At 44.6% G+C, this 25,976-nt stretch overlaps 1 protein-coding gene across 23 annotated transcripts in view; it reads right to left on the bottom strand.

Annotated features, from left to right (window-relative positions):
* Positions 1–25,976, bottom strand: part of MAP2K4 (mitogen-activated protein kinase kinase 4) — a 169,574-nt gene that overhangs the window by 23,554 nt on the left and 120,044 nt on the right. For all 23 annotated transcript variants that reach the window (XM_065562686.1, XM_065562689.1, XM_005305120.4 and 20 more), the window contains 4 exons: positions 23,266–23,385; positions 17,978–18,097; positions 14,086–14,137; positions 12,808–12,935 (listed from right to left, as the gene is read on the bottom strand). In XM_065562686.1, coding sequence (XP_065418758.1) covers positions 12,808–12,935; positions 14,086–14,137; positions 17,978–18,097; positions 23,266–23,385 — 420 coding nt within the window. The remainder of the gene's footprint in view (positions 1–12,807; positions 12,936–14,085; positions 14,138–17,977; positions 18,098–23,265; positions 23,386–25,976) is intronic.

The following is a 25,976-nucleotide window of genomic DNA, read 5'->3' as shown; positions in this document are numbered from 1 at the left end:
ACAAGGGGATCTTACAGAAAACACCATCCTAGCCACTATGGATGTAGAAGCCCTCTACACCAATATTCCACACAAAGATGGACTACAAGCTATCAGGAACAGTATCCCCAATAATGTCACAGCTAACCTGGTGGCTGAACTTTGTGACTTTGTCCTCATCCACAACTATTTCAAATTTGGGGACAATATATATCTTCAAGTCAGCGGTACTGCTATGGGTACCCGCATGGACCCATAGTATGCCAACATTTTTATGGCTGACTTAGAACAACGCTTCCTTAGCTCTCGTCCCCTAACGCCCCTACTCTACTTGCGCTACATTGATGACATCGTCATCATCTGGACCCATGGAAAAGAAGCCCTTGAGGAATTCCACCATGATTTCAATAATTTCCATCCCACCATCAACCTCAGCCTAGATCAATCCACACAAGCGGTCCATTTCCTGGACAGTACTGTGCTAATAAGCGATGGTCACATAAATACCACCCTACACCGGAAATCTACTGACCGCTACACTTACCTACATGCCTCCAGCTTCCATCCAGGACACACCACACGTTCCATTGTCTACAGCCAAGCTCTAAGATATAACCGCATTTGCTCCAATCCCTCAGACAGAGACAAGCACCTACAAGATCTCTATCAAGCATTCTTAAAACTACAATACCCATCTGCTGAACTGAAAAAACAGATTGACAGAGCCAGACGAGTATCCAGAAGTCACCTCCTACAAGACAGGCCCAACAAAGAAAATAACAGAACACCACTAGCTGTCACCTTCAGCCCCCAACTAAAACCTCTCCAGCGCATCATCAAAGATCTACAACCTATCCTGAAAGATGATCCCTCACTCTCACAGATCTTGGGAGACAGACCTGTCCTCGCTTACAGACAACCTCCCAACCTAAAGCAAATACTCACCAGCAACCACACATCACTGAACAAAAACACTGACCCAGGAACCTATCCTTGTAACAAAGCCCGATGCCAACTCTGTCCACATATCTATTCAAGTGACATCATCATAGGACCTAATCACATCAGCCATACCATCAGGGGCTCATTCACCTGCACATCTACCAATGTGATATATGCCATCATGTGCCAGCAATGCCCCTCTGCCATGTACATTGGCCAAACCGGACAGTCTCTACGCAAAAGAATTAATGGACACAAATCTGACATCAGGAATCATAATACTCAAAAACCAGTGGGAGAACACTTTAACCTGTCTGGTCATTCAATGACAGACCTGCGGGTGGCTGTTTTACAACAGAAAAACTTCAAAAACAGACTCCAACGAGAGACTGCTGAGCTGGAATTGATATGCAAACTAGATACAATTAATTTAGGATTGAATAAGGACTGGGACTGGCTGAGCCATTACAAACATTGAATCTATCTCCCCTTGTAAGTATTCTCACACTTAGTATCAAACTGTCTGTACTGGGCTATCTTGATTATCACTTCAAAAGTTTTTTTTCTCTTACTTAATTGGCCTCTCAGAGTTGGTAAGACAACTCCCACCTGTTCATGCTCTCTGTATGTGTGTATATATATCTCCTCAATATATGTTCCATTCTATATGCATCTGAAGAAGTGGGCTGTAGCCCACGAAAGCTTATGCTCTAATAAATTTGTTAGTCTCTAAGGTGCCACAAGTACTCCTGTTCTTTTTGCGGATACAGACTAACACGGCTGCTACTCTGAAAAGATTCTGGGAAATTCCCATATGGACTCCCAATGAAATAAGATTCAATGCAGTTACACTCCAGGGACCCAGAAAAAGAGCTGAAGACAACACTGATGACTTCATAGAGATCCTTCCAATGCCAAGTGCGAGTGAAGAAATGAAAAGGCTGAGGCAGAGGCAGAGGTCATCCAATGGACACTGTAAAGAAGCAGGGTTTGGATATATCGAACATCTTCTGAAATGAGACCTTGTTGCCATTTGACAGTCTCCATTTAAGCAGAAGAAGGACTAGCATTCTGTCTTCAAAATTAGCAGAGCTGTTGCTCCCTCTTCAACCCCATTTCCTCCCGGACCAAGTGCCTATATAAACATATGCATCTGTATGTGTAACCCAGCTGTAAAGTTACAGACACCTCTCTACAAAGTGTTGGTTTGTTGCACATAACTATGCAATTAAGATATATTATTGGAAAATGCAGTCCTCAAAACGTGAGTTCTTCTGATTCTTAGTGGTTACACAGTCAAGGAACATTACACTGCACACACTGTAAATTCAACAATTTTTTTATATAGCACAAAAAACTCACCTCTCTTCCTAACCCACCAGCTATTGTAAATTGACAGACAGTAAATGCAAGGGAAGTCACCATAAAGATCTAAAATGTACTCATTTAAAAGCAGGAGCAGATCTGTAAGCGAATGGCGCACTTTAACCCTTCTTTCCTTGTAAAAACAGGAGCAGATGGGTGTGAGATGCAAGCTGTCCTCTTTCCTGGGATACTCCCTCCTCTGCCCTCTCAGAGACATTTAGCACATGGCTGAAGACAGCTCAGACTGAAGGTTGGGGATTTCCAGGATTCTGACAGATGATCAGATCAAAATGAAACACTGCATACCAAGAACTGTAGTCCTGCAGGACACAGCTGTTTGTGGGGCTTGCTGTATGTCTCAGTGTACAATTATCTGCACCTTATTTGGCTGTAAGCCATAGTATGGATTCCCCTGGTGTAAACACCAAGCTGAATGGTTCCAAGACCTCTGCAGTACTCTAACACAGACGGGATATCAACCTCCCATCTGCCTGTGTGCTAGGTCATTATGCTGTTATTTTAACAGCAGATCCTGTACTAAATGTTTATCTGTTTAGAAACTGTCAAAACAAAAGTATTTAGGGCCCCCTGGGAATTAACCATTAACATGGCTTTATCACTTGTATCACAGCATCATTTGAGAGATTTCAGGGAAACTACTTTAGATATGCATTTGTCACTGTCCAAATGACTCAGCTCCTGCAAGGATTCCCGACTAAAGCCACAGAGAGGGGACAATAGTTCTGAACATGCAGATGGCAGGATTATGCAATGTCTAAGAAAACAGTTTTTAGAACCATAAATAACTAGTTTTGGAAATTACTGTGTTGTTTAGCCAGGGCATCTAGGAAAAATGCTAGCACCCACTCTTCATGCAAATGCAACATCCTTATACTGGACTATTTTAAAGCTGAGCCATGCATTGTTCCTGTAAGAAACTTCTCACATAAAACTTTCTTTTACAAGGAAAACTGGAGACTAAACAGAGTAGGAAGTAGGTGCCCCAAAGCAAAGTTTATTTATTAATGATCTGGAAAAGTGGGGAGCAGTGAGCTGGCAAAATAAGTAGACAGTGCAATATTATTTCAGTCGATTGGGACTAGAAAAGACAGCTAGGAACTTCAGAGGAACCTAACAGTGTTGGGTGATTGGGCAACATGAGTGTAGGTGAAAATCAGTGTTAACAAAGGCAGCATAATGCATCCTGGAAGGAAGAATTTTCACTGATCATACACCTTACTGGGTTCTTCTTACTAGAAAGACAGTTGGGTGTCACTGTGGGCAGATCAATGCCTTTATGTAAATCCACAGTATGCCATCATATTGATTCTTGTGCTCAGTTTCAAGTTCCCCTGAGCCAATGCCTCATCTAGCTGATAAGGTTAAGGCACACCAGTTTCATAGCCAACAGTACACAAGCTACTCCTGTGGGAATTCTGCAGCTACTCCTGTGGGAATTCTGCGCCACTGTGCAATGCAGAATTTGTGCAGAATTAATGTTCTGTGCAGAATTTCCCCCCCACACAATTGGTGCTCCAGAGCAGCTGGCCGCCACTAGGGGCTGCTGGACCTCGCAGAGCCTGGCTCCCCAGCTTGCAAATAGAGGTCACTTCCAGGGGGAGAAGGAGCTGGAGAGTTCCCAACAGCTGAAGTTCCCTGCAGGCCCTGAAGGCAGTGTGAAGGAAATTCAATACAAGCCTGAGGTCCAGCATCAGGCTGTCTCTCTGTCTCGATCCCTGGGCTTGGAGGGGGGGCGTACAAGTGTCTGGCCCCGCAACTGGGCTCTGGGGGGAGGGGTTGTGGGCATCTGGGTCGGGGGTGTCCCACGGCTGGACTCTGGGGAAGGGTGTGCAGGTGTCGGGGCCAGGGTCCCCCAAATACCTCCTCCAGCATCCCCAAAATATCCCTCCCAGTACACACACACACTCCCTCCAGCACCCCCCAACTTTACCCCCTACAGCTCCTCCTGCCCCCGGCAGTGTCCTCTATTTGCGAACCTCTGTATAGTGACCCTATGGGGGCAGAGTAAAACAATGAGAATCAACTAAAAGACCGAGGGGCAGAGTTTTCCCCCAAGATGTGCCCAGCTGGCACGTGTGACACATCCAGTCTGAGGTGACCAACGAAAGCATAACAGAAAAACAGGGACTGAGTTGTCGTAGGGGTTTCTTTAGCTCTCTGCTCCTTGGGGAATCTTTTTCGTTGTCTGTATTGTTACAGACATACTTGCTGACAGGTATTTTGAAATAATTACCAAAATAATTGAAACTGGTGTGATTATATTGTTTTATTTTGACAAATAAAATTTGCAGAATTTTAAAATATTGTGTGTAGAATTTTTAATTTTTTGGCGCAGAATTCTCCCAGGAGTAACTAGCATCACTCAGTTCTATTCACTCCATTTCAAAAAGACTGCAGAAGAAGCAGAGGGAGGGGTCCAATGACAGGAGAAGAAAATGATTTACTGGCCTGGAAAAACTTCTTTAGGAAAAGAGCCTGAAAAGACTGGGACTGCTTTGATCTCAAAATATAAAAGCAAGGGGATATTAAATGAAATTGAAAAGCATCAAATGTCATACTGACAATAAGAAAAACATTTCATGTGAAATACAATTAACTTGTTGAACTCACTGCTACAAGAAGTAAAGGCTGAAATTTCAAAAGCAACTAAGTGACTTAGGTCTGGTCTATACTACCCGCCTGAATCGGCGGGTAGAAATCGACCTCTCGGGGATCGATTTATCGCGTCCCGTCAGGACGCGACAATCGATCCCCGAATCGGCGCTCTAACTCCACCAGCGGAGGTGGTAGTAAGCGCCGCCGACAAAAAGCGGCAGAAGTCGATTTTGCCGCCGTCCTCACAACGGGGTAAGTCGGCTGCAATATGTCGAATTCAGCTACGCTATTCACGTAGCTGAATTTGCGTATCTTAAATCGACTCCCCGCTGTAGTGTAGATGTACCCTTAGGAAACTAAGCTCCATTTTCAGAAGTGATCTAGGCACTTAGGAGCCTAGAACTCACTGGAAGCGAGTGGGACTTAGACTCTGGGTATGACTTTACTGCAATTAAACACTCACAACTGGCCCATGTCAGCTGCCTCGGGCTTGCGGGGCTCAGGCTACAGGGCTCTTTAATTGTTGTATAGATGTTCAAGCTCAGGTTAGAGCTGGGCTCTGGGACCCTCCCCCCTCACGGGGTCCCAGAGCCTGAGCTCCAGCCCAAGCCTAAATGTCTGCACTGCAATTTTACAGCCTTGCAGCCTGAGCCATGTGAGCCCGAGTACAAACATGGGCCAGCCGCAGGCGTTTAATTGCAGTGTAGACATACCCTCCAAGGCTTGGGTGCACAAAAGGAGCTAGATGCCTTTGATTCTGTTTTAGGTGCCGAAGTCCTGCCTTTGGGACCGCTGCAATGCACAAAGCTCCAGCTGAACCTAAACTCACTCGGTGCATAAGACTCTACAGTAAAAGTTCCCTTGGTGCCTATGTTTCTGTCTCTGGACAGGCACGTCTGCCTCCCTGTGGGCATCCAGGCGCCAATCTCCTGCCAGGGCCCCCCACCTGTCCCAGATTTTCACACTTGCTCTCTGTCACCATATCTCCAGAACATGTAGGTCAGGATGGGGGACTGTACTGTGGAGAGCAAGGACTCTGAAGGGGACTTAAGAGTCATGGTGAATAACTGAACATGAGCTCCCAGTGCAACGCTGTGGCTAAGAGAGCTAACACGGTCCTTGGAGGCATAAACAAGGGAATATTTAGTTGGAATAGGGAGACAGTATCACCTCTGTATATGGCACTGGTGAGACCACTGCCATATACCGTGTCTAATTCTAGTGTGCACGTTTTAGAAAAGATGTTTAACAATTGGAAGGGTTCACGAAAGATCCACATGAATGATTCTAGGTCTGGAAAACCCACCTGAGTAAGAGATGTAAGCAGCTCGAGCTTTTTAGCTTATCAAAGAGAAGTTTCAGAAGTAAGCTTAAGTTTAAGAGAGATGTATGCCTTCACATTACCTGAGCTAGCTATCCTAGCCCTGAGTGCCTGGACAGCAGCCCAGCAAGCCAGACTGTGGTGCAGCAGTGACATCATCACAGCCATGGCCACTACTGACACATTAGCCCAGCAGATAGAGGTGTGATGCGCCAATGACTTTACAGAGCTTAACACAGCCCCAGCTAGCTAGCTAGGTTTAGGTTGGACATTAGGGAAAAGTTCCTAACTGTCAGGGTGGTTAAACACTGGTTAAACACTGGAATAAACTGCCTAGGTAAGTTAAATATCTCCAGAGATGGAGATTCCACAAGAGTAGGTTAGATAAATGTCTATCAGGGATGGTCTAGACAGTATTTGGTCCTGTCATGAGGGCAGGGGACTGGACTCGATGACCTCTCGAGGTCCCTTCCAGTCTTAGAATCTATGAATCTATGATTGTAGGGGGCTGGGAGCTGTCATGTAGTCCAGTACCTGAGGTTGTGCTGAGGCGGTGACTTCCTAGAGCCTTGCATCCCTTGACATCACCCAGCAAGCAGGCTTCCATGGGGCGAGGACGTCACAGAGGCCCATCTCGGGGGCCAGTTGGGTTGATGCAATTCACTTGGTGGAGCTGTACAGCTCCTTAGTGCCAGCCTAGCTTCACCCGTCTTTGTACACACAGCAGGTACACACCGACCTTGCACAGGGTAAACTCACCTGTACAGGAGGGGAGCCTCCTTGCAGAGATCCCTGTCAAGTCTCCCTGACACTGACTCTCTGCATCCCTCTATTTTCAATATATTTTTTTTTTAAAGAACAGGCCAATCCAATGATAAAAGACACTTTGTGAAAACATTTCAGGTGGCTGAGGGACAGCAATGAAAAACTCAAAGCCACGAACCCAATAACTACAGCATAAAGGCATGTACCTACATCCATCACCCTCTCTCGCACACACACACACACACTCACACCTGCTCTCTCATTCGGCCAGGAAACCAACCCTAGCCAGCTGTAGTAACCAAGGCCATGCCCAGGTACCCTTAATTCTGCCCGATGTGTAATGCCAATGTTCCTGTGGGATTAATCCTTATGTCCCACTGTTTGTGGTTTTGAATCTGGCATTATTCCCCTTTAGGAACCTTCACCAGTAGTGAATATCCCCACTAACATGTGCTCCATGACCTCAGTATTTAGATATAACCTCCTACTGCCTACGTATCAGTGAATGACAGCTCATCTGGGCTCAGTCATTGTCCTGCCAGTTTGGGAGCTGGAACTGCACGGACCCATGTGCCTACATCATGTGGATGCTGCTGGGTTGTTTCCCAGCCTTAATTCACATAAAAGGAATGTGAATCATATCAGAACTCTATACTTCCTGTTCACGTAATAATATAGGCTCTGTTTATTGACTTGCAGTGCCTTTGTAGAGGAGCTGTCCTTAGGAGCCAATTTTTAAACACTCTGCACCTGACTCCCAGTGACAGAGAAATGTCTTTTCTCTGCAAAGATCACCCCTTGCCTTAAGTGATAAGGCACTTCGGGCTGAATGGCCTGCTTACACATGTGGCTGGTCACAGGTCTTGCTCGTTTTGTATAAATTCTCTCCACAGCCAGGTGTCTAAATGTACAGGATGGAAACAACGTTCCTGCTTTCTTCCACAGAAAGAGAGATGTGGGGCAACTGAAGTGCAGACATGACCTAACTGTCTGCAGTGGAAGCTGTTCAATGTGGGCTATGCACCAAGTGATGTAATGAGCTAAGTTTAGACAGGAGAGGTCCCACACTGGGCTAACCTCATCAACATTTTTAGCTTATGAATGAGTAAGCAGAGGTATGTTCTCAGCCTAAACCACTAAAGTATGCGGGTGACATCATCAGCATGCCTTTGACAGAAAGGGTTTGCTCAGAGCTCAGGAATCTCTGGAGTTATTCTCTACGCTGCTTGTGTCAGACGCATGGAACCATGCCATGAAACTCGGACTGGGATGTCTCCCCCTGAGGCTATTTGCACGTGTCTTAGTTCCTGTTAAAAAACATTTACTTAATCATAAAGCTATTTCTGGCTGCCCAACTTCAGAGAAATAACAATCATTTAATTCCAAAGCATCTGAGGGGATTTAACTGTATGATGTACGATCAAGAAACAGCCTGACTGCTCTGTTAAGTGAACGACTGAGCCCAAAGAAAACCTGGTCATCAGATCAGGAGTGTGAAGCTGCTGCAGATCAAATATAGAGTCTCGCTGCAGCCAATGCTGCTGCTCTGTCTGTACAAATGGATCGCAGAGCTCAGACACCATGAAGTCTCTCCCACATACATGCACATGGAGATTCACGTGAAGCACAGTACAGAGGCAGCACTGTTACTAGTCTTAGGAATTCCCCCTTTCGGTGCTTGTGCTGAACTCTGTCATACCCAGAGTGTTAGCTATTTGAATGCAGTGACAGAGCTTCCATATGGTCAGGAAGATTTCCCTTGTTGGGGGAGAAATGAGTTGCTCCAGACAGAGGTAATGAATCCTAGTCTCATTTATCTCTCAGAGGTATTTCTGATGCGTCTTGCACTGCAGTGTCTAATAGTGTAGACTAGTTGGCAAAAGCAAAGGGCATGTGATAAGTCACAGATACAACTTCCAACTGCAGAAAATCAGCTTTGTATCCACATCCCCAGCCAGGTCGCTCCCTCTCACATTGCTACACCTGCCCCCTTGTTGCAAAATCTGTCGCTGTGCAGCTATCCCCTTGCATGTCTCCTGACCTTGATAGCTTTGCAAGAAGAAATGAACACCACCTTAATTCAGGTGTCAAAAACCCTCCCTCTCAACAGAAGTGTGATGACTGGATCAGTCTGTCAAGAATTCATACTTGATATAGGATTGCTATAGGATTGTTTCACTGGAATTAAGAAAACCATGTCTTTGTTCCCTTTAAGAATGGGGTTTTGAACCTGTGGCCTACAGTCCTCAAAGGGGACAAATCAACAGGAAAAGCAGCATGGGGCACTGCCTCCCTAGCTGCCGGTCTCTGAAACCCCAGGAGCAGTTCCAGAGTGAGCCCAAAGCGCTCTGAGCAGCTGCTATTCTTTCCCTGAGGCCTGCTGCATCACTGGGGTGGGAGGAGAGAAGTCTGGTTGCTGGTATCCCAGCGTGAGCAGGACAGGAGCTCAAGCCTAGGGAAGCCACTAGCAAAGAACAGCTTCCCATCACATAGCCCCCCAGGCAGCTCATGAAAGGGCAGGAAAAAGTGGGGCAACAGAAAGCCAAACTGTTCCAGTTCCAGCCCACGCATAGACTACAGCTGCCTGGGTAATACTCTAATTTGCACCATCTGGCAGCGATGCCCTAGGGACCACATACACTGTAGTGCAGCCACTCCCCAACCTGACCTGTGAGTCAGAGCCCATGGGGAAGGTGGTGTATTAGCTGACTAGACTGGCCCCGTCTCTCCACACCAGGGCAATCCCTAGCAGGGAATGGTGCCTGAGGGGCACAAAGGGAGCTAACCCAAACAGATACTCTTCCCCAAGCACTGATTGTGGCCCCTTTACCTTTTTATCCCAGGTTGAATGGCCCAGGCACCCCTGTGCTCTGTTGCAACTGACAAGAGAATAGGGCTCATTTTAATACTCCAAGGGGCAAGACAATGAACACCCCAGGAGGGGAGGCCAAAGAGAGCTCTCCTAGGCAAATGTAAACAGAGCAACGCGCACAGAAAATGAGAGCAAGGGAGACCCAGCACTGGGAAGCTTGAGGGCTAAAGCCTGGTGATGATGGGGGGCTCTTAGCTCAGCCCACCTCGATGCGCTACTCATGGAAACATGCTGCAAACTGAACCACTCTAGATGAAGTCTCAACTCTGCAACCTCAAGGGCCTCTATTTGGATGCCCACTGTTCCTTTGTTTTGCATTTCCTATGTGGTTTTCTTCTAGAAGTAAGAACAAAATACAAGTTTCTGCTTGTGACAAGAGTGTGTTTTCCATTTCAATACAATGGCCACATGGAAAACCAAAGAGACAGAAGCAAAGAATCCTTTTCAGCACTGGAAACTCAGACCCAGATCCTCTGCTGGTGTAAATCAACATGTCTCTGCTAACTTCAAGGGACCTACTAGGCTGGCTGACAGCACAGGAGGATCTAGCCCTTAGAGCCTCAATCCCGTACAATTTAATTTAAAAAACAAGTGCCTCTGATTAATAATGGGACAGGGAGTCTTGCTCACTAAAGCACTGGCTCACAGGCAGTCAACGTCAGTAGCCATCCAGTGTTGTTACGTCCATTGGCTCTTCAGGGGCCTAGTTCCAATGCATAGGACTGTGTCAGTCCTTCCCTCCCCCTGTGGTCAGGTGCCCACAACACAAAAATGGCCAAAATTGGCAGAGAAATCAAGGACTGAGTGGGAAGTGGAAAGTAACATCTTCCCACCTTCAGAAAGGGCCCCTCTGGGGAAAGCTTACATTGCTGTGGCCCCTGTTGTACCCACTTAGTTGACATCTATAGGACATCAGTTTCCAGAGATGCAGTCTGGTGCCTTGCAGTTGCTCTACATTAAATTACCTTCCACAAGGAAAAAGGAATGAAATGTGAGCTGGCACACCCACTCCCAATTACAAATCCCTGAAGTACAGGCTTGATCACAGAAACACTCACGGATCCTGAACTCTGCCTAGGCTAAGGAGCATAATTGTAAACCCACCTCTACCATCATGCAGAACATTGGCTATGCAGCCCAAATTCCTGATGTTTCCATTACACTCCCCCTTCCCCTCAGCAAACGGTCACTGAACCAAGTGACTACAAGGAAAGGTGCCAGCATGCCACACCCAATGCCAGCATGCTGGCCTCTCCCCCAAATTACATACCACGTGAAAGTCTTACCAATGCAAACTATAGTCAATCATTTTGTCTCATTTAAAAAGTCAACAAATGTGAAACTTCCGTCCTGACCTGATCCGAGAGAGCTAGACAGAGAACACAGAAGTATATGTGACTCCTTCCCAACATACCTAGTAATGAGAGAGAAGGAGTCTCCTGGCATCCATCCAGCCGTCCATAAGTTATAAAGGAACTGAGGCAGCAGAGATACAACAAACATGCCTTATATCTTTAACAAGAGTGACCAAACTGGAGGCCTGGATTACGCTAACATTGTACCCACCTTTAAAAGTAAAAAAAAAAAGCCCACTGACTTCAACATAACAAAAAAGAGATCAGAAAATAATTACAGAACAAGTTACGGAACAGCTAGCCGGGTATAAAACGAGAGGGACAAACCAGCACAACTTCGGTAGCAGTGACCTGTGCAGAATGCCAGGAGATGGTGGAAGAGGATGAACGAGTGGACACAATTAATTTAGACAAAGAATGACTGCAAGAAAGCACAGTGTGAAGCCCACTGGATTCAGTGTGGTGAAAGGATGCAGTATGGAATCAAAAGTAGCAGTGATGGCCAAGAGGACAGGGTTTAATAATGGAGTGTACCGCAGGGATCAATACTAGCAATGGTATCATTCAAGAGATTTATAAATAGGCAGGAAGGGGAGACGAATAGTTGGGGGGGTAAATAAATGGTCAGACTTGGATCAGGAACAGCCCCACATTCTGATTGGCTGAGGCAACCTCCTTTCAGTGTAATCCTCAGTCACTACTGTATGTAAATCCTTGCCTTCTGACTCGGTCAGAAGAAGAGATTTAAAGAAAGAGCTTTTTCTAAATGCTTAAAGACAAGCAGGCAAAGTTATGTGTGACCCTTGGGCTGTGTTACATTCATCTCAGAAGAGCAATAGCTATGCACATAACCAGCCCCCAATCCCATAGTTCAAATAAAAATATGGATTGAGATTTTCAGAGCAGCCCAGGCAACGGAAAAAGTCCCTAAATCCACTGACTGCTTTGAAAATCACAATGGTGGAATGAAGTGACTCTTCAAAAACTGCTACACAGATGGAGCCATTTCCATTCAGCTGCTCCCCAGAATTGTATCTTCCGGGTACGATTTGGAAATTTGGCTGTTTGACTGAATCACAATACTTATGAAAGATTTTGCTTTGTATTAATTATGACAGAACCTCACAAAAACAGGTTCATTATAGACACAAAAACACTTCCTGCTGAGTTTCCTTCTCTGTGCCATGCTGTTTATTTTCACATGCAAATTTGGTCCTGGTTGAAGATGGTGGAGCATGAAGTTCTCGCTTTGTCCCAGAACAACAACAGCCAGCCCAGACAGCAGCAGTGTAAGATGGCAGATGTGCTTTGAGTCTCACCTTCAGGGCCAGAAGGGAGCCCAATCTCTGTGGCCTGTTTTGTCCTTGGCGTCCCTATTGAGGCTGCCAGCAGGACAGCTCGTTCTAGATTTGCGATTGTTATTTCTGGTATGTGGATGCCCACCCCTGGGGAACTCAACTGAGGCACAACTCAGCCAATGGGTGGGAATCACTAGTGAGCTGGGCCTCACTTATGCCTGAGCTAGAAGGCAAAAGGCTCCATATCCCGTGCCCATCCCAGCCCACTTGACAACACTGTCAGATCCCACTTACTGCCATGTATGGTCTGCACCCAGCATCTCTTGTTTTTGCGATGGAGTCCACGAGTTGTCCACTAATGCCAAAGTCACAGAGTTTAATATTCCCATTTCTGTCCAGAAGAATATTGGAAGGTTTGATATCTGCGAGTGAAAGAAAGAGAGAAACAGGTAAGTCGTGGCTGGCGATCTCCATTTCAACAGCCACATGGCTGCACAGTGACAGACACAGACATCAGAAAATCAGAGCTAAGGTTGAACATTCAGTGTCAACTCTGCCTCTTAACATTGATGTTCAATGGTGATGTCATCACATATTTCCCAAATGCAGTAGCTATCACTGTCTCATAGCCCCATCACAGAGATGTCTGGCAGTTTATGTTGGGAGCAGTGGCTGGGAAAGTAGGAGGAGATACAGAGACTGTCCTGGTTCTGAAGTTCCTTCTGAAGACGCCTCATTAGTCACTGTGTTTGGCTCTTAATTAGCAAAAAAACTGTGTTTAGTGGCAGCTAAGGTTGTGGCATGCCACATCCAAGGTTTTTTACAGCATGTGTACAAGAGGGCCGCACGCTTCACGGCTCATATAGGCTGAGCAGTACATTCACCAAGGGCAAGTCATGCCTGACCAACCTGATTACCTTCTATGATGAGATAACTGGCTCTGTGGATATGGGGAAAGCAGTGGATGTGATATACCTTGACTTTAGCAAAGGTCTTGATATGGTCTCCCACAGTATTCTTGCCAGCAAGTTAAAAAAGTATGGACTGGATGAATGGACTATAAGGTGGATAGAAAGCTGACTAGGTTGTCGGACTCAACTGGTAGTGATCAACGGCTCGATGTCTAGTTGGCAGGTGGTATCAAGTGGAGTGCCCCAGGGGTTGGTCCTGGGGCCAGTTTTGTTCAACATCTTTATTAATGATCTGGAGGATGGGATGGATTGCACCCTCAGCAAGTTCGCAGATGACAGATTAGTATCATATAATTTGTAAAACACTATGGCGCCTTTGGGATGAAAGGCACTCTGTATAGATGTATGTTCTCATTATCTGCATTTACACACTTCAGATGTTAAGGGAGAATGGAAAAATGATTGAAACCTTCACAAACAAAATACTATGAATTTAAAATATTTATTTGATATATTTATAAAACTAATTTTAATGATAATTCACAATTATACTTTTACTTAAAATAGAGACTAACCATGAAATTCTGTGAAATTAATTTTTTGTAGTTAAGAGGAAAAATAATTGATAATTCCTTTGCAGAAGAGAAACCTACAGACTTACCTCTGTGAATGATTTTCAAGTTTTCTTTTAAGTGGTTTAGTGCTTTCACAGTCTAGGAGAAAAGAGGAGATTTTATGGATGAAAAATAAGTTACTGCAATGAGATTCCTGTGACTATTAAACTATGTGAGCAACATGAGGCAGAACAATAAACATTAAACAACATGAGCCAGAACAATAAATAGGAATCTTGAGTGTCCGAAGGGAAACAATGTAAAGTAAAGACCTCTATATCTGTCATCACCATATAAATTTTGACAGGTTTCCACACCCCATTTTTGGTGTACACCCACTCTCCAATCTCATTTTTGGACATATACACTTTTGCAATAGTGGCCATTTGAATTTTTATGGGGAGCATTAGGACTGCCTATGTGTTTGCTTTTTCACATTTACAGCCATTTTAAAGATTTTAAGAAAAAAATAGGCTTTTTACACATTTTAAATAAAGTTTAGTAAACAGAGGAATAAAGTGTTACAACCTATATATGTTAACAGGCCTTTTTGTATATTGCATGTATTTTTTTTAAATAAAGGCATTAAATATTAGAAATAGAACATGCATTTTTAGAAAAGAATGTTATGCACTTAGGTTTTTTAGAAATATAGGTATTAAATATTAGTAACAGAACATGTGTTTTAGAGAAAATAAAGTGGGATAGGTTTTAATACAACACAAAGTGAGAGAGGCTGTAGAACAGCCAAGAAAAGCAAAAGCTGTTCAGCCTGTTACAGAAACAAAAAGAAAATAAACTCAGATAAACTGCAGAAAAGTTTTAAAACAACAGGAAAGGAAGAAAGTCTGTGTCACTGACCAAGAGGCAGAGAGAGAAAAAAGGCACTTACCCCGGCAGCTGCCAACAGTCAGCCAGTAATTCCAGGACAGTCAGCCTTGGACAAGCTATGCCTCTTGGCTGAGCCAATCAGAAGCTGTTCTTTAGACAAGTCATAGAATTGCATTTTCCTCAACCAATCATAATGTCCCAAGAGGCGTGGCTTTTGACAGCTGGTCTGTTTAGGTATAGAGGTCTTTACTACTCACTCCCCACCTTAGCTCTGCTATTATAAATGATTTTGCAACACAGTGGGAAAGTAGTACTTTGCAAAGGCTAGTGGGGAACTGTGGTATGCAGGAAGAAAGCTGAACAGTATGGTTAAGAGCTAACATGGGGGCTAGACAACCTGTCCCTGTGCACCTCTGTCTATCTATCAGTTATGCTCTCACAGAGAGAAGAACCCAACACTCAGAACACTGTTAAAAAAATCCTCCTCATCTCAGTCTGTGGGGCTAGTGAGGGAGGAGAATTTAGGGGGTAGTTCAATGTGTCCATAGAAAACCAATCTAAACCAAATCAAAACTAAACACAACCACCAACACACCTTCCTTCCTGATGTAACCTCGGGCTTTATGGTAATAACAGGCTAGAGAAGGGATGGTGAACTTTGTATGTGCAGCTCTCCCCTGCTATAGAGGAACAGTCAGAGAGGTATTTTAGTTCAGTTTTCACACTTCAGTTCCTTGGGCCCACACCTAAACCTGTGTTAGGCACCTCTAAATACAGATTTACGGGCCTAACTTTAGTTACCCAAGTTTGAAAATTGGCTGGAGGAAAAACCACACACACTCAGAACTAGGAGCTCACTTGAAATGCCAAAGGGCTGCAGTGCCAACAGCCACTGAGGCAGCAGGCTGCAGTTCAGTCACCCTTTGAAAAAGGTGGGTTTTGACACTAGTGGTGGACTGGCACTTTACTTACAAACTTCTGGTGCTACTGATGTCACTTTGATTTCTCTACTTTTCCATACCCCAATCCCCTTCCCTCATGTATACACAAGACAATACTCTTGAGTAATGTGGATCATATGGACATGTTAACAAGCTGTCTGTCAAGCTATTTCTCTGTGTGGCTAATGAAGAACCTATTCCGACATTTCCAAAAGAGAGGTCAGTAGAGCCCTGTAAAACTGCAGATATCCGCGGACCATGTTTGTAGATGGTGAATTGGATGCGGATACAAATTTTGTATCCACGCAGGGCTCTAGGGGTCAGGCCCAGCTAATTGCTACGATATTTCATGCATGCATCTCCTGTTACCTAAGTTCTTATTCAGCAGCATCAAGGACCTAACAAAATGATGATGCATATACATAGTGTTCTCCTGTCACTGTCCCACTGTTCTGCAAGGCCTGTACCTTGGCGTGTGTGTGGGGGGTGAGAGTTGGGGTGGATTATTTTTGCTTGTGTCACTGTTCTGTGCCTCTCTTGTGGAAGGCTGTTTGAAGAAGACAGTTGTGTAATTGGCTGAGGTTCACTGACCTCCTGATTCCATTCAAATGAAGCATCAGTGCTCCTGAACACCGGGAAAGATTCAGAAGTTGCCAGCTGTTCCATGCAGTCAGCATGCCTCACACTGTGCCCACAAAGCAAGTGATGGGCATTAATGGTTCTATACAGCAATCTAACCATTGCTAGGGGTACTAAGGAGAAACGGTTCTCGCTCCATAGCAATAGGTGAAATGGAGTCTGTGTTGTCCACTCAGTTTTGGCCATCCCTTCAAAAGCCACAAACAAGTCCCAGTGGCCCTACACTGACAGGCTGGCTCTGGGGACAAGAGGATCCTGAGCTATCTTGCCTTAAACTCACAAGTGTCAAACACAGCTCCAAAAGCCTAACTTAGCCCTGGTCTACACTAGGGGGTGGGGTCGACCTAAGATACGCAACTTCAGTTATGCAAATAGCATCGCAGAAGTCGGCATATCTTAGGTCGACTTACCTGGCCGTGAGGATGGCGGCAAGTCGACCGCTGCCGCTCCCCCGTTGACTCCGCTTCCGTCTCTCGCAAGCTGGAGTTCCAGAGTCGACGGAGAGCGCGTTCGGGGATCGATTTATCCACGTCTAGACGAGACGCAATAAATCGATCCCCGATAGAGCAATCTCTACCCGCCGATCCGGCGGGTAGTGAAGACCTGCCCTTATTTTTGAGAATTTGCAGTAAAGGTAGCAGAAGAGATAAAACCCTATGAGCTGGACACCCAGTGCCAGCCCCAGTATTGCATGGACACACGCCATCACTTCCACTCTGCCCAGGATTGGTCTTCCCTTTGATTTTGGCAGTACCTTTTCACTCCAAAGTTTACTGACATGGAGAATGTAACCAAGTGCAGAACTCTTACGTGCTCTGAAACTGCCTGATCAAAACACCCAAAGGTCAGGTTTTTCCCATGTCTCAGTGGCCAGTGGAGGTGGAAGAAATAGTCACAAGAAAATACAAAATGCCTGAAATTTGAACATTTTGTCTTTCACTGCAGATTCAAAATCCATCCCATTTCTTTATGAAACTCTGGGGATAAAATATGATCACAGACACAAAAATATTTTCACTTCAAAAACTTGTGCTTTTTCGTGATTTTTTTTTCTAAATTACCGCTTTAATGAATTCCAGATGCACTGAAAAACATGGGAGCAGCATGAAAAGAGGGCAAACCAGAAGAGTTTGGCTCTCCATTGGCCCTGCCTAGAATGAGAACCTCCTGCCCAGCAATGAACCAGCCTAGGCTAGTGCCATCTGTTAATGTGACAATCTGAAGGGAGGGTTACGGGAATGTCAATGAACCAAAACAAAAAGAGGGCCTTTGGATTCAGCTTGAATTTCAGGCAAAAGATTCTGGGGTGTCTTTATTCACTGAGGCCTCTCCCTCCAGGGCTGCTGACTGCATCTCCACCAAGTAATGGAGTTAACATAATAATAAAGCAATGGTAAAACCAGAACCATAAAGATTCTACAGAATGCAAATAAACCAGAGGGAACAGGGCTAAAAAGTCAAAAGCATAAACTTTTTAAATGATCTTTAAAAATGTGCAAAAAGAGAGCAGCAAAATCTAAATACTTACAGCTAAAGTGATTTTGCCTAAGATTTCTTCTGGAATAACATCATCTAATACACTATATACATATTTGTAAAACTTATCAAACGAGGTAGACATGAGCTCCATACAGATCCAACAGTCACCCTAAAAAAAGAACAAACACATGTCACGGTAAAATAATTCATAAGAATCAACAGAATGCAGAGACCCTTTGAATCTGATCGGGATGAACAGGCAACATTTATTATGCTCCAATAGTCTGGCCCATGTGGGGGGGGGGGGGGGGGGGCGGCTGAAGCCATATTGAAGAACCTTGGGTGCATATACTAACGTGTACAGTGAAAGTAAAGATATTCCTCTCGGTTTGTGACAGACAACCTTGCCCTACTAGAAGAAAGAGAAGACCACAGGGAGGAGAGGCATCTCATGCCCTCCTGTGTGTAAGATGCCAGGTCACTGGAAATAGAATTGGATGCTAAAGCCCAGGTCTGAGTCGCTTTCCATGATTTATATCATTTTATTTAAAAGATGTAAAGGCTAAAAATTACACAGAACATAGAACCCCAGATAAAATATTCAAACCCAGAACTGAAGCAAACCTCCATGAGAGATTAATATCCCCTCATTTCAAACAATGCCCCTGTTAATACTGACAGACTAGTTCTCTATCTTTAAAGGTGATTTGCAAAGGATTTCATATTTTGCATTTATTATATCCAGTTCAGTGGTAAAGGCAGAACGTAACCTTAAATGTGTTACACAGGTGTGGATTCCACAGCTACCAGAGAAACTAAGAATATGAGGCTGAGCATTTTACTAAGTTATAGCACAACATTTAAGTTATTTAAAATTGATTGTTTTAAAATGATGACATTTTAAATCATGATTAAATTAGACTGTTTCACTGGAATAAAAAGTTCAAAAATCTACCAACTCTCAGTCCAAACTAAGGGCTATTGTTCCAAAGTCTTCTGTGCTAACTGTTATGGATGACAAATGGCTTAGTTTGAGCTGTTTATGGTGGATTTCGGCATTCTGAGGCATGTCTTCATTGTTGTAAATACAGGCATTATACAGGATCGGTATTTTGCCCAACAGCAGCGCTGCATTCTTGAACTTAAACACTTTTTAGTGTAATTAATCATGTAAGCATGTTGGCCTAAAACATCAAATGGTTCTAGAGCTCAGACAACTAGTCTTTTTTCTTCTGGTTGACCCTTGCCCAGAGCAGATGTTTGACGGGGCAGAGGCAGAGCACTGACGAGGCAAACTCTTCAGAAAAGCAGTTCATAAGGCTGGTTGCATTGAGTACAGAATTAAAAGGTGAGTGGTTGAGTCTATGCTTGTAAGTGTTGTGCACTGTGGTTTCAAACAGGTACTGCAATATGTATACCTACCATCACAGTTTTGAGACCTTTGGCTCATGACTGGCAATTCAGAGTCTTGGGAGTGTGTGATTATGAATAAGGTACAAACTTTTGATATAAGTCAATTACAGTCCAACAAGTGTAGGAGATTCCTCCAAAGAAGTCTCCTCAGCTCTGTGATAGATTTTTCTTGATTAGACATCAGAAAAGGTCTTGCTTGCTAATACATGGGGAGGTGTTTAAGAGAAGACTAGAACTTTTCTTTAAGTTATTGAAAACTCATTGTTTTCTCTGAGGAGGAAAAAAAAAATCCTGTGTTATAACTCTTTCACTCCTATTTCACAGAGCTGGGGCCATGTTCACCTGGAGATAAATCCCAGGAGTCCTAGGGGGAATTTTGAATCTACATCTAGATGTTAATAACTTTCATGCAGATTCACAGATTTAAAGGCCAGAAGAGACCATTATGATTATCTCCTGCATAAACAGGCCAGAAGCTTTGCCCAGTAATTCCTGCATTAAGCCTGTAACTTCTAGTTAGCTAGAGCATATCCTAAGACATCCAATGTTAAAGCCTTTTAAATGATGGGGAATCCACCACAACCCTTGGTATGCTATTCCAATGGTTCAATGGGTCCAATGGTTAATTACCCTGACTTATAATTTTGTGCTTTTTTCCAGTCTAAATTTATCTAGCTTCAGCTTTCAGCCACTGGATCTCATGCTTCCTTTGTCTGCTAGATTAAGGAGCCCTCTTCTACCAGAAATCTGCTTCTGAGAGTGGTTGTTATGATGTGGTGATGCAATACTAGTTAGGTAAGCTTCAAGATGTAACAGGGTGGTCCATGCCTTCAAGGACCAGGGGGCCTAAGGCCAGGCAGCCCTGTTTGATTATTAAACTCAATTGGGAAGGGGTCAGGCAATGCCTATAAAGAGATGAGTCAATTGTAGACATTGAGGATGACTTGTGCCTTGTCCTGACAAATTTTCCCCAAGACTTGAGATAGGAGCAGTAAGCGAGGAAGGCATAGTTCAGATGGTCTGACCACTGAAGAAGTAGAGCATTAGCCTGTCAGTTATGTCTTAGGGCTCCTCTGGAGTACTATATATTGCACTTTCTGTTCATTTGAGAAGTGAACAGGCCCATTGTGGGGGTTCCCCATAGAGCAAAAGTACTGTTTACCACTCATGATCCTTAGTGAAGTGTCTGCTGAGGAAGTCCACCAGCACATTTTGATTCCCTAGCAGATTTGATTCTAGAGTGGCTGCCAAGTCCTTTGAGAAAACAACTACAGATGGTGTTTGAGAACACGGAACGGCTGTTCACTCACAGGTGAAACACTGAGATTGCAGCCAGGTGGACCCTAAGAGATAATGCGGATAGTCCCTGTTCTTTCAGGTATAGTAAGTAGTCTAGAATGAATGCTAGTGATGATTACGTAGGTGGAACAACCCTGCTGTGTGTGAGGGTTATGATGTGTGTGTATGTGAGGAGGTGGAACACTCCTGCTGTGTGTGAGGGGTATGACGGGTGTGTGTGAGGTAGAACACCCCTGTTGTGTGTGAGGGATATGGCAGGGGGGGAGTGAGGAGGAACACCCCTGCTGTGTGTGAGAGATATGGTGGGAGTGTGTGTGTGTGAGGGATATGGTGGGGCGGGGCGGGGAGTGAGGAGGAACACCCCTGCAGTCTGTGAGGGATATGGCAAGGCTGAGCGAGGTTATGGGAAGACTTTTCCCTTCAATCTCTATGAATGGTTGGCAGGGTGGATGTGGTGGGGCAATTCTGGCTGATGTTACTCACCAATTGTAAAATGTGCTATTTAATCTCAGTTCTATTAGTTTACTTTCAGTTCTATTGTAACTATCTTGGCTGGACGGGGTGATGGCAAAGGTAGATCCCAGGTCGACAGCCTACTAGGCATGCTGTCTACATTTACTGACACTGGGGTCTGCAGCTGGACAGGCAGGAGCCTGGTGGGGGGATGATGCAGTAGGGGGCTCATGATATGGCAGAGCGAGTAACTAAGTCTGTAGAGTGGTATTTTTCTATGTGGAAATTTAAATCAAAACATACTGCTGCTGTGTGTTTTCATTTTGTGGTGTTCCTAGAGCTGTGGAGAGGTGCCAGAGACATAAAACAATAAATCTGTAACTCAGCAGCAACTGGCAAGAGAGGTTCCTGTCTAGGGATTTTGTTCAAACCAATTTATCAGAATTATTGATAATTATTTGTTTTATAGTGGCATCTAGAAGCTTTCAACCAAGATCGAGGCCCCATCGTGCTAGGGCTTGTACCACACACACACTAAGAGAATCCCTACCCTTAAAGGATTACAAGACAGACAGAGGACAGGAGAAAGGAAGGATTATTAGCCTGGTTGTACAGATAGGGAATTAAGGCACAGGGAAACAAGTGACATGCCAGAGGTCAGACAGGGAGTCTGGAAAGCCAGGAATTGAAGTGGAGTCTTTCCCGTTGTAAGCCACTTACCCTACAAGACCAACCTTCATCTTTCAGAGCTCAGTTATGAACCTCTACTTGTCTGCACAGGCTGCTCATGAGTTGCTACCCTCCCTCCAGTGCAGACATGCAGGGAGTGGGAAGGCAGTGGTGGAGCAAGGTTGGACCTATGTCTCTGCCTCCTCCCTCACCCCACCATATCATGTGAACTATCAGAGCCAGTGCAAAGGGAGAAATAATCTGTATCAGCAAAGGGCTGGCATGAACCATTTCCATCTGGAGAAAGGGGAAGACAGGAACCAGACCGTGATGCTCACAGTCACAATCTGATCCCCGCCATGCCAATTGTATGGGCTAGACTGTGAAGTTACAATTGACTCTGGCTTGTCATTTGAGTTCTGGCAGTTGTGCTAGTTCCAGTAGACCATCCCCCCAGTTTGTGCCTACACAGAATGAAGGGACAGGTTCTCTGTGCACACCCATGCAGTGGGCCTCTTTCCCCATTGTTTTTATTGATCACTAAAGATTGGATTTGCTTCGCCCTTGTGGGTGCAGGGGATGGAGCAGAGAGACAATCCCTCCCTGCTACACTTTCTTTGTCCTTGTCTACACCCAGAAATTACATCGCCTGAAAACACGTTAACTTATATGGTGGTAAACACTCAGCATAGTCAGGACATGTAGCATTAACATCTCATCGCCATGTGGTGGGTAGCACTAGGGCCCATGCTCAGGTTAACCCTAGCCAGCTGAGGGCAGTCCTTATCTACACCAAGTGCTAACTCCTGGTTACCCAGCAGGATGTTCTACACAATGTAATCTCCCAGGACAGACAAGCCCTGTGACAGGGCCAAAGGTAATGACAGGCCTTGGGCTCAGGGCAGTTTAGGACTGACTCCCTACTAGTGTCCTCAGGTGCAAATCACTCCAAAAGAAGTGCCTTGGTTGAGAGGGTCTGGCATGTCCATTGTGCAGCATGCATGCCAAGCAGCTCTGGGAAGGATTGTGCCTCCTAAGCACCACACCCCTTCTCCCCTGCTGCAGCGACTCCTGGGGCTTTACAGCTCCAGCCCTCCCCAGCACAAGGCAGCGTGCAAAGCGCACAACCTTTGAGAGTCTGTGTACAGCACATCTATAAATCAGATGTGTGAAATGTGTCAGATATCTGAGTGCCACACCTGTCCAGACAGTCAAACCACTGAAACGCCCCCAAATCCCAGATGTGCGCATGAGAGAGCATGGCAGGAAAGCAGCAATAATCATGACAGGGATCATATAAATGAACACCAAAATATATACATAGCAGCAATCAGATCCCAGAGTCTCTTCCCTTCTAGTAATGGGTTTGATGACAACCTGCGACTCAAAAATCCCCCAGTAAATTAACTCCTTTCTCTTATAATAAACTGAAGGCTGCTGCAAATTAAATTTTAAATTAAAATAAAACCTCTGGTATAAATGAAACAAACCCTGAATGCCCACCTCTCTGAAGAGTGCTCCATAAAACTGAACAATATAGGGGCAGTCACTACTTCGCATCACTACATCCAAGTCCATTAGAAGCTGTTTCTGTTCCTTTTCATCCACCGTTGACCGAATTCTCTGAAAGAGTAAGGAATGGCAGATGTTTTATCACTAACATGCTACTATTACATCATCCTCAGCCAGTTCAAGAGAAACCTGCCAGGACCCCAGTCCCAGGGTGGGGCATGGAGTCTCAAAGACATGAAAGCAACATGCTTTAAAGAATTAGACCATGTTTTTAAATGAGAAAAAAATTGCAATTAATATAAACCTAAAGCAAGTTAGTTCAGATTATGAAATCTCTGGCCAAATTTTACTCCAAATCTCAGCGTTATCAGGTGGAGCATCAGTAAGCAGCAAAGGGTAATCAAAGATTTTCTTTATCTCTTTAAAACCTACAGCAAAACAATATTCAGGGTTTTATGTTCAAAGCAACGTGCAGTGAATGAGTTAGCCACAGCTCCCACTGATGCTGGGACCTGAGCACTGCTTTGAAATGTAACCCTCAAATATTATATTTTAATTTACTAAAGGAAGGAAATTAAGATGAAGGCACTCCCTACACTGTGCATCCATCACAGCGTGCCCACAGGTCTTTCAGACCAGTTGGCCATTTCATGCCATGATTTATACTGTCCGTGCTAGGCAGGCTAAAAGACCAAACCATTTTTTGTCTGGTAGTGGCCTCTAAAGTTAAAGATACATAAGGGTTTGCATTCTATTATAGCTTTCCAACACTTGTGTTTCAGGATAAAGTTTTCCATGCTCAGTTTCTGCCTGAAGACTTTTGTTTTTCAAAAGCTTCATCAAAAACAGTTTAACTGTTTTCCAGCTTGAGATGGGGGAAGGGGAGGAAAAGAGACAAATTTATCATTATAAACCAGTTCTTGCCAAAACTTGTAGAAAAAACTGTGACACTAGGGCATCATCCTACCAACTCTACTGAGCATAGTGCTCACAACTGAGTGTAGAAACATGGACATCAGTGAGACAACTCATTAATAAGCACTACAGATGGTTGTAGAGTGTTTTCAGGGTCAGGCTCTTGTACTGCACTATTTGAGAAATAATGTATGATCATGTAATTGCAGACTGCCTCGTAATGATACATACTCAGGGGGTAGAGTAGCTGTTGCACAATTGTTTTTACCTTTGACATTTCCTGATATTCTGAGTGCTTCACCATGCAGCCTTAATTTTCTAGTAACTTATGTTTTAGCTTAGAACAATAATTCCTTCCTTTCCCAACGGATCCTACAGCACTCTGGAAAATTGGCAAGCTACTTGCACAGCATACACAGGAATCAGTCCACACACCCCTCCAATGCAGCCAAATGGGTGAAATACAGCTACTGTAGGCACAGAGAGTGGATGGCTCGGGGGATTAGTAATGCAGCTACAGACATTTTCATGTCTAGGTCACTGGTTCAAATCTATCTGACAGCAGTTCAGTGGTGTATGTGAAATGAGTTTGGTGAGTCTGTTCCATGCCTCATCAAATATACACATCACAGAGGACATGACTACAATATACAGTATGCTGCCCCTGCAGAGATGCCAAGGGCTGAAAGAACCTAACATCTCCCTCAAGGCGGGGGTGTGGGGAGGCAGACTGTCAGGTAGTTGGGGTCTCAAGAAGCTTGCACTACTGCTGCTTTTGCTTTTAGCTATGTATGGACAGAGGACATTAGCAGCCAAGACCATGAGCCTCGCACCTTTCAAGAACACTGAATGTACTGAGCTCTTTGTCTGGGCAGCTCCCAGTTCAGAAAGCTATTCACATAGAACACTGCCACACCGCTAGTCATCTCCATCTGGAACACTCTACAAAGCAGATGAACAGTGGGGACTCGTAAATTAGCTTTTCTCCAGTTTGAAACCTTGGCATCTCCCTCGACTCAGAGGCCACCTCCTCTGCCCCTCATCTTCCTTCAACAAATGTACCTCTACTCCACATTTGCTGAACCCTCATCCATAGCGCCCATCTCCTTTCAATACTAGAACACTCTTCTCAATGGTCCCTAATCTCTCCTAGCTGCAGCACAAACAGAATGCTGTGATCAGCTCTCCCACACCTAGAAAGAAGTTCAGCTGTGCCACCCCATCACATTCAATAGCACTGACTTCCTTTCGTTTCAGGATTCAGCCTAAAATTACCTTTCTTGTTTTTAAGACCTTTTCTGGATTCTCCCCAGATACACAGTGTTCTCTTTAGTCATCTAGTACTGGCCTCTCCCTCTTCCCCTGCACAATCTCATCAAGGCTAGTGCAACAGCCTCCTCCTCTACAGCTCCTGCCATCCCTATATCTCTCTGCCTCTGGCCCTCCACTGCACTTCAAACTTCAGTTCAAAACATCTCTTCTCTCCCTTGCCATTACCGCCTCTGCTGTTATTTATCACTTACCACTGTAAAGCACTTGAGAATATAGTTTATATTGAAGATGCTATTATAACAATAAACTGAAATGAATGTCAAGACCAAGAAACCACCCCGTTCAGTCTTTTCCAAGTACATTCTCACCTGGAATGGAGGAGGAGGAGACAGACAGCAGGGCTCAGAGAAGAGAAAGAGTTTCAGTTATACTGGAGAACTGTTTCAAACAGACACAAGAATTACAAGAAAACCCAAGAAGACAGCATGATATCCTCAACTAATGCACTTTGAGGA

The sequence above is a fragment of the Chrysemys picta genome, chromosome 12 (genome assembly GCF_011386835.1).
Source record: "Chrysemys picta bellii isolate R12L10 chromosome 12, ASM1138683v2, whole genome shotgun sequence".
Lineage (NCBI taxonomy): Eukaryota > Metazoa > Chordata > Testudines > Emydidae > Chrysemys > Chrysemys picta.
Note: the sequence above shows the minus strand (reverse complement) of the source record. Positions and strands in the feature narration are given on the sequence as shown.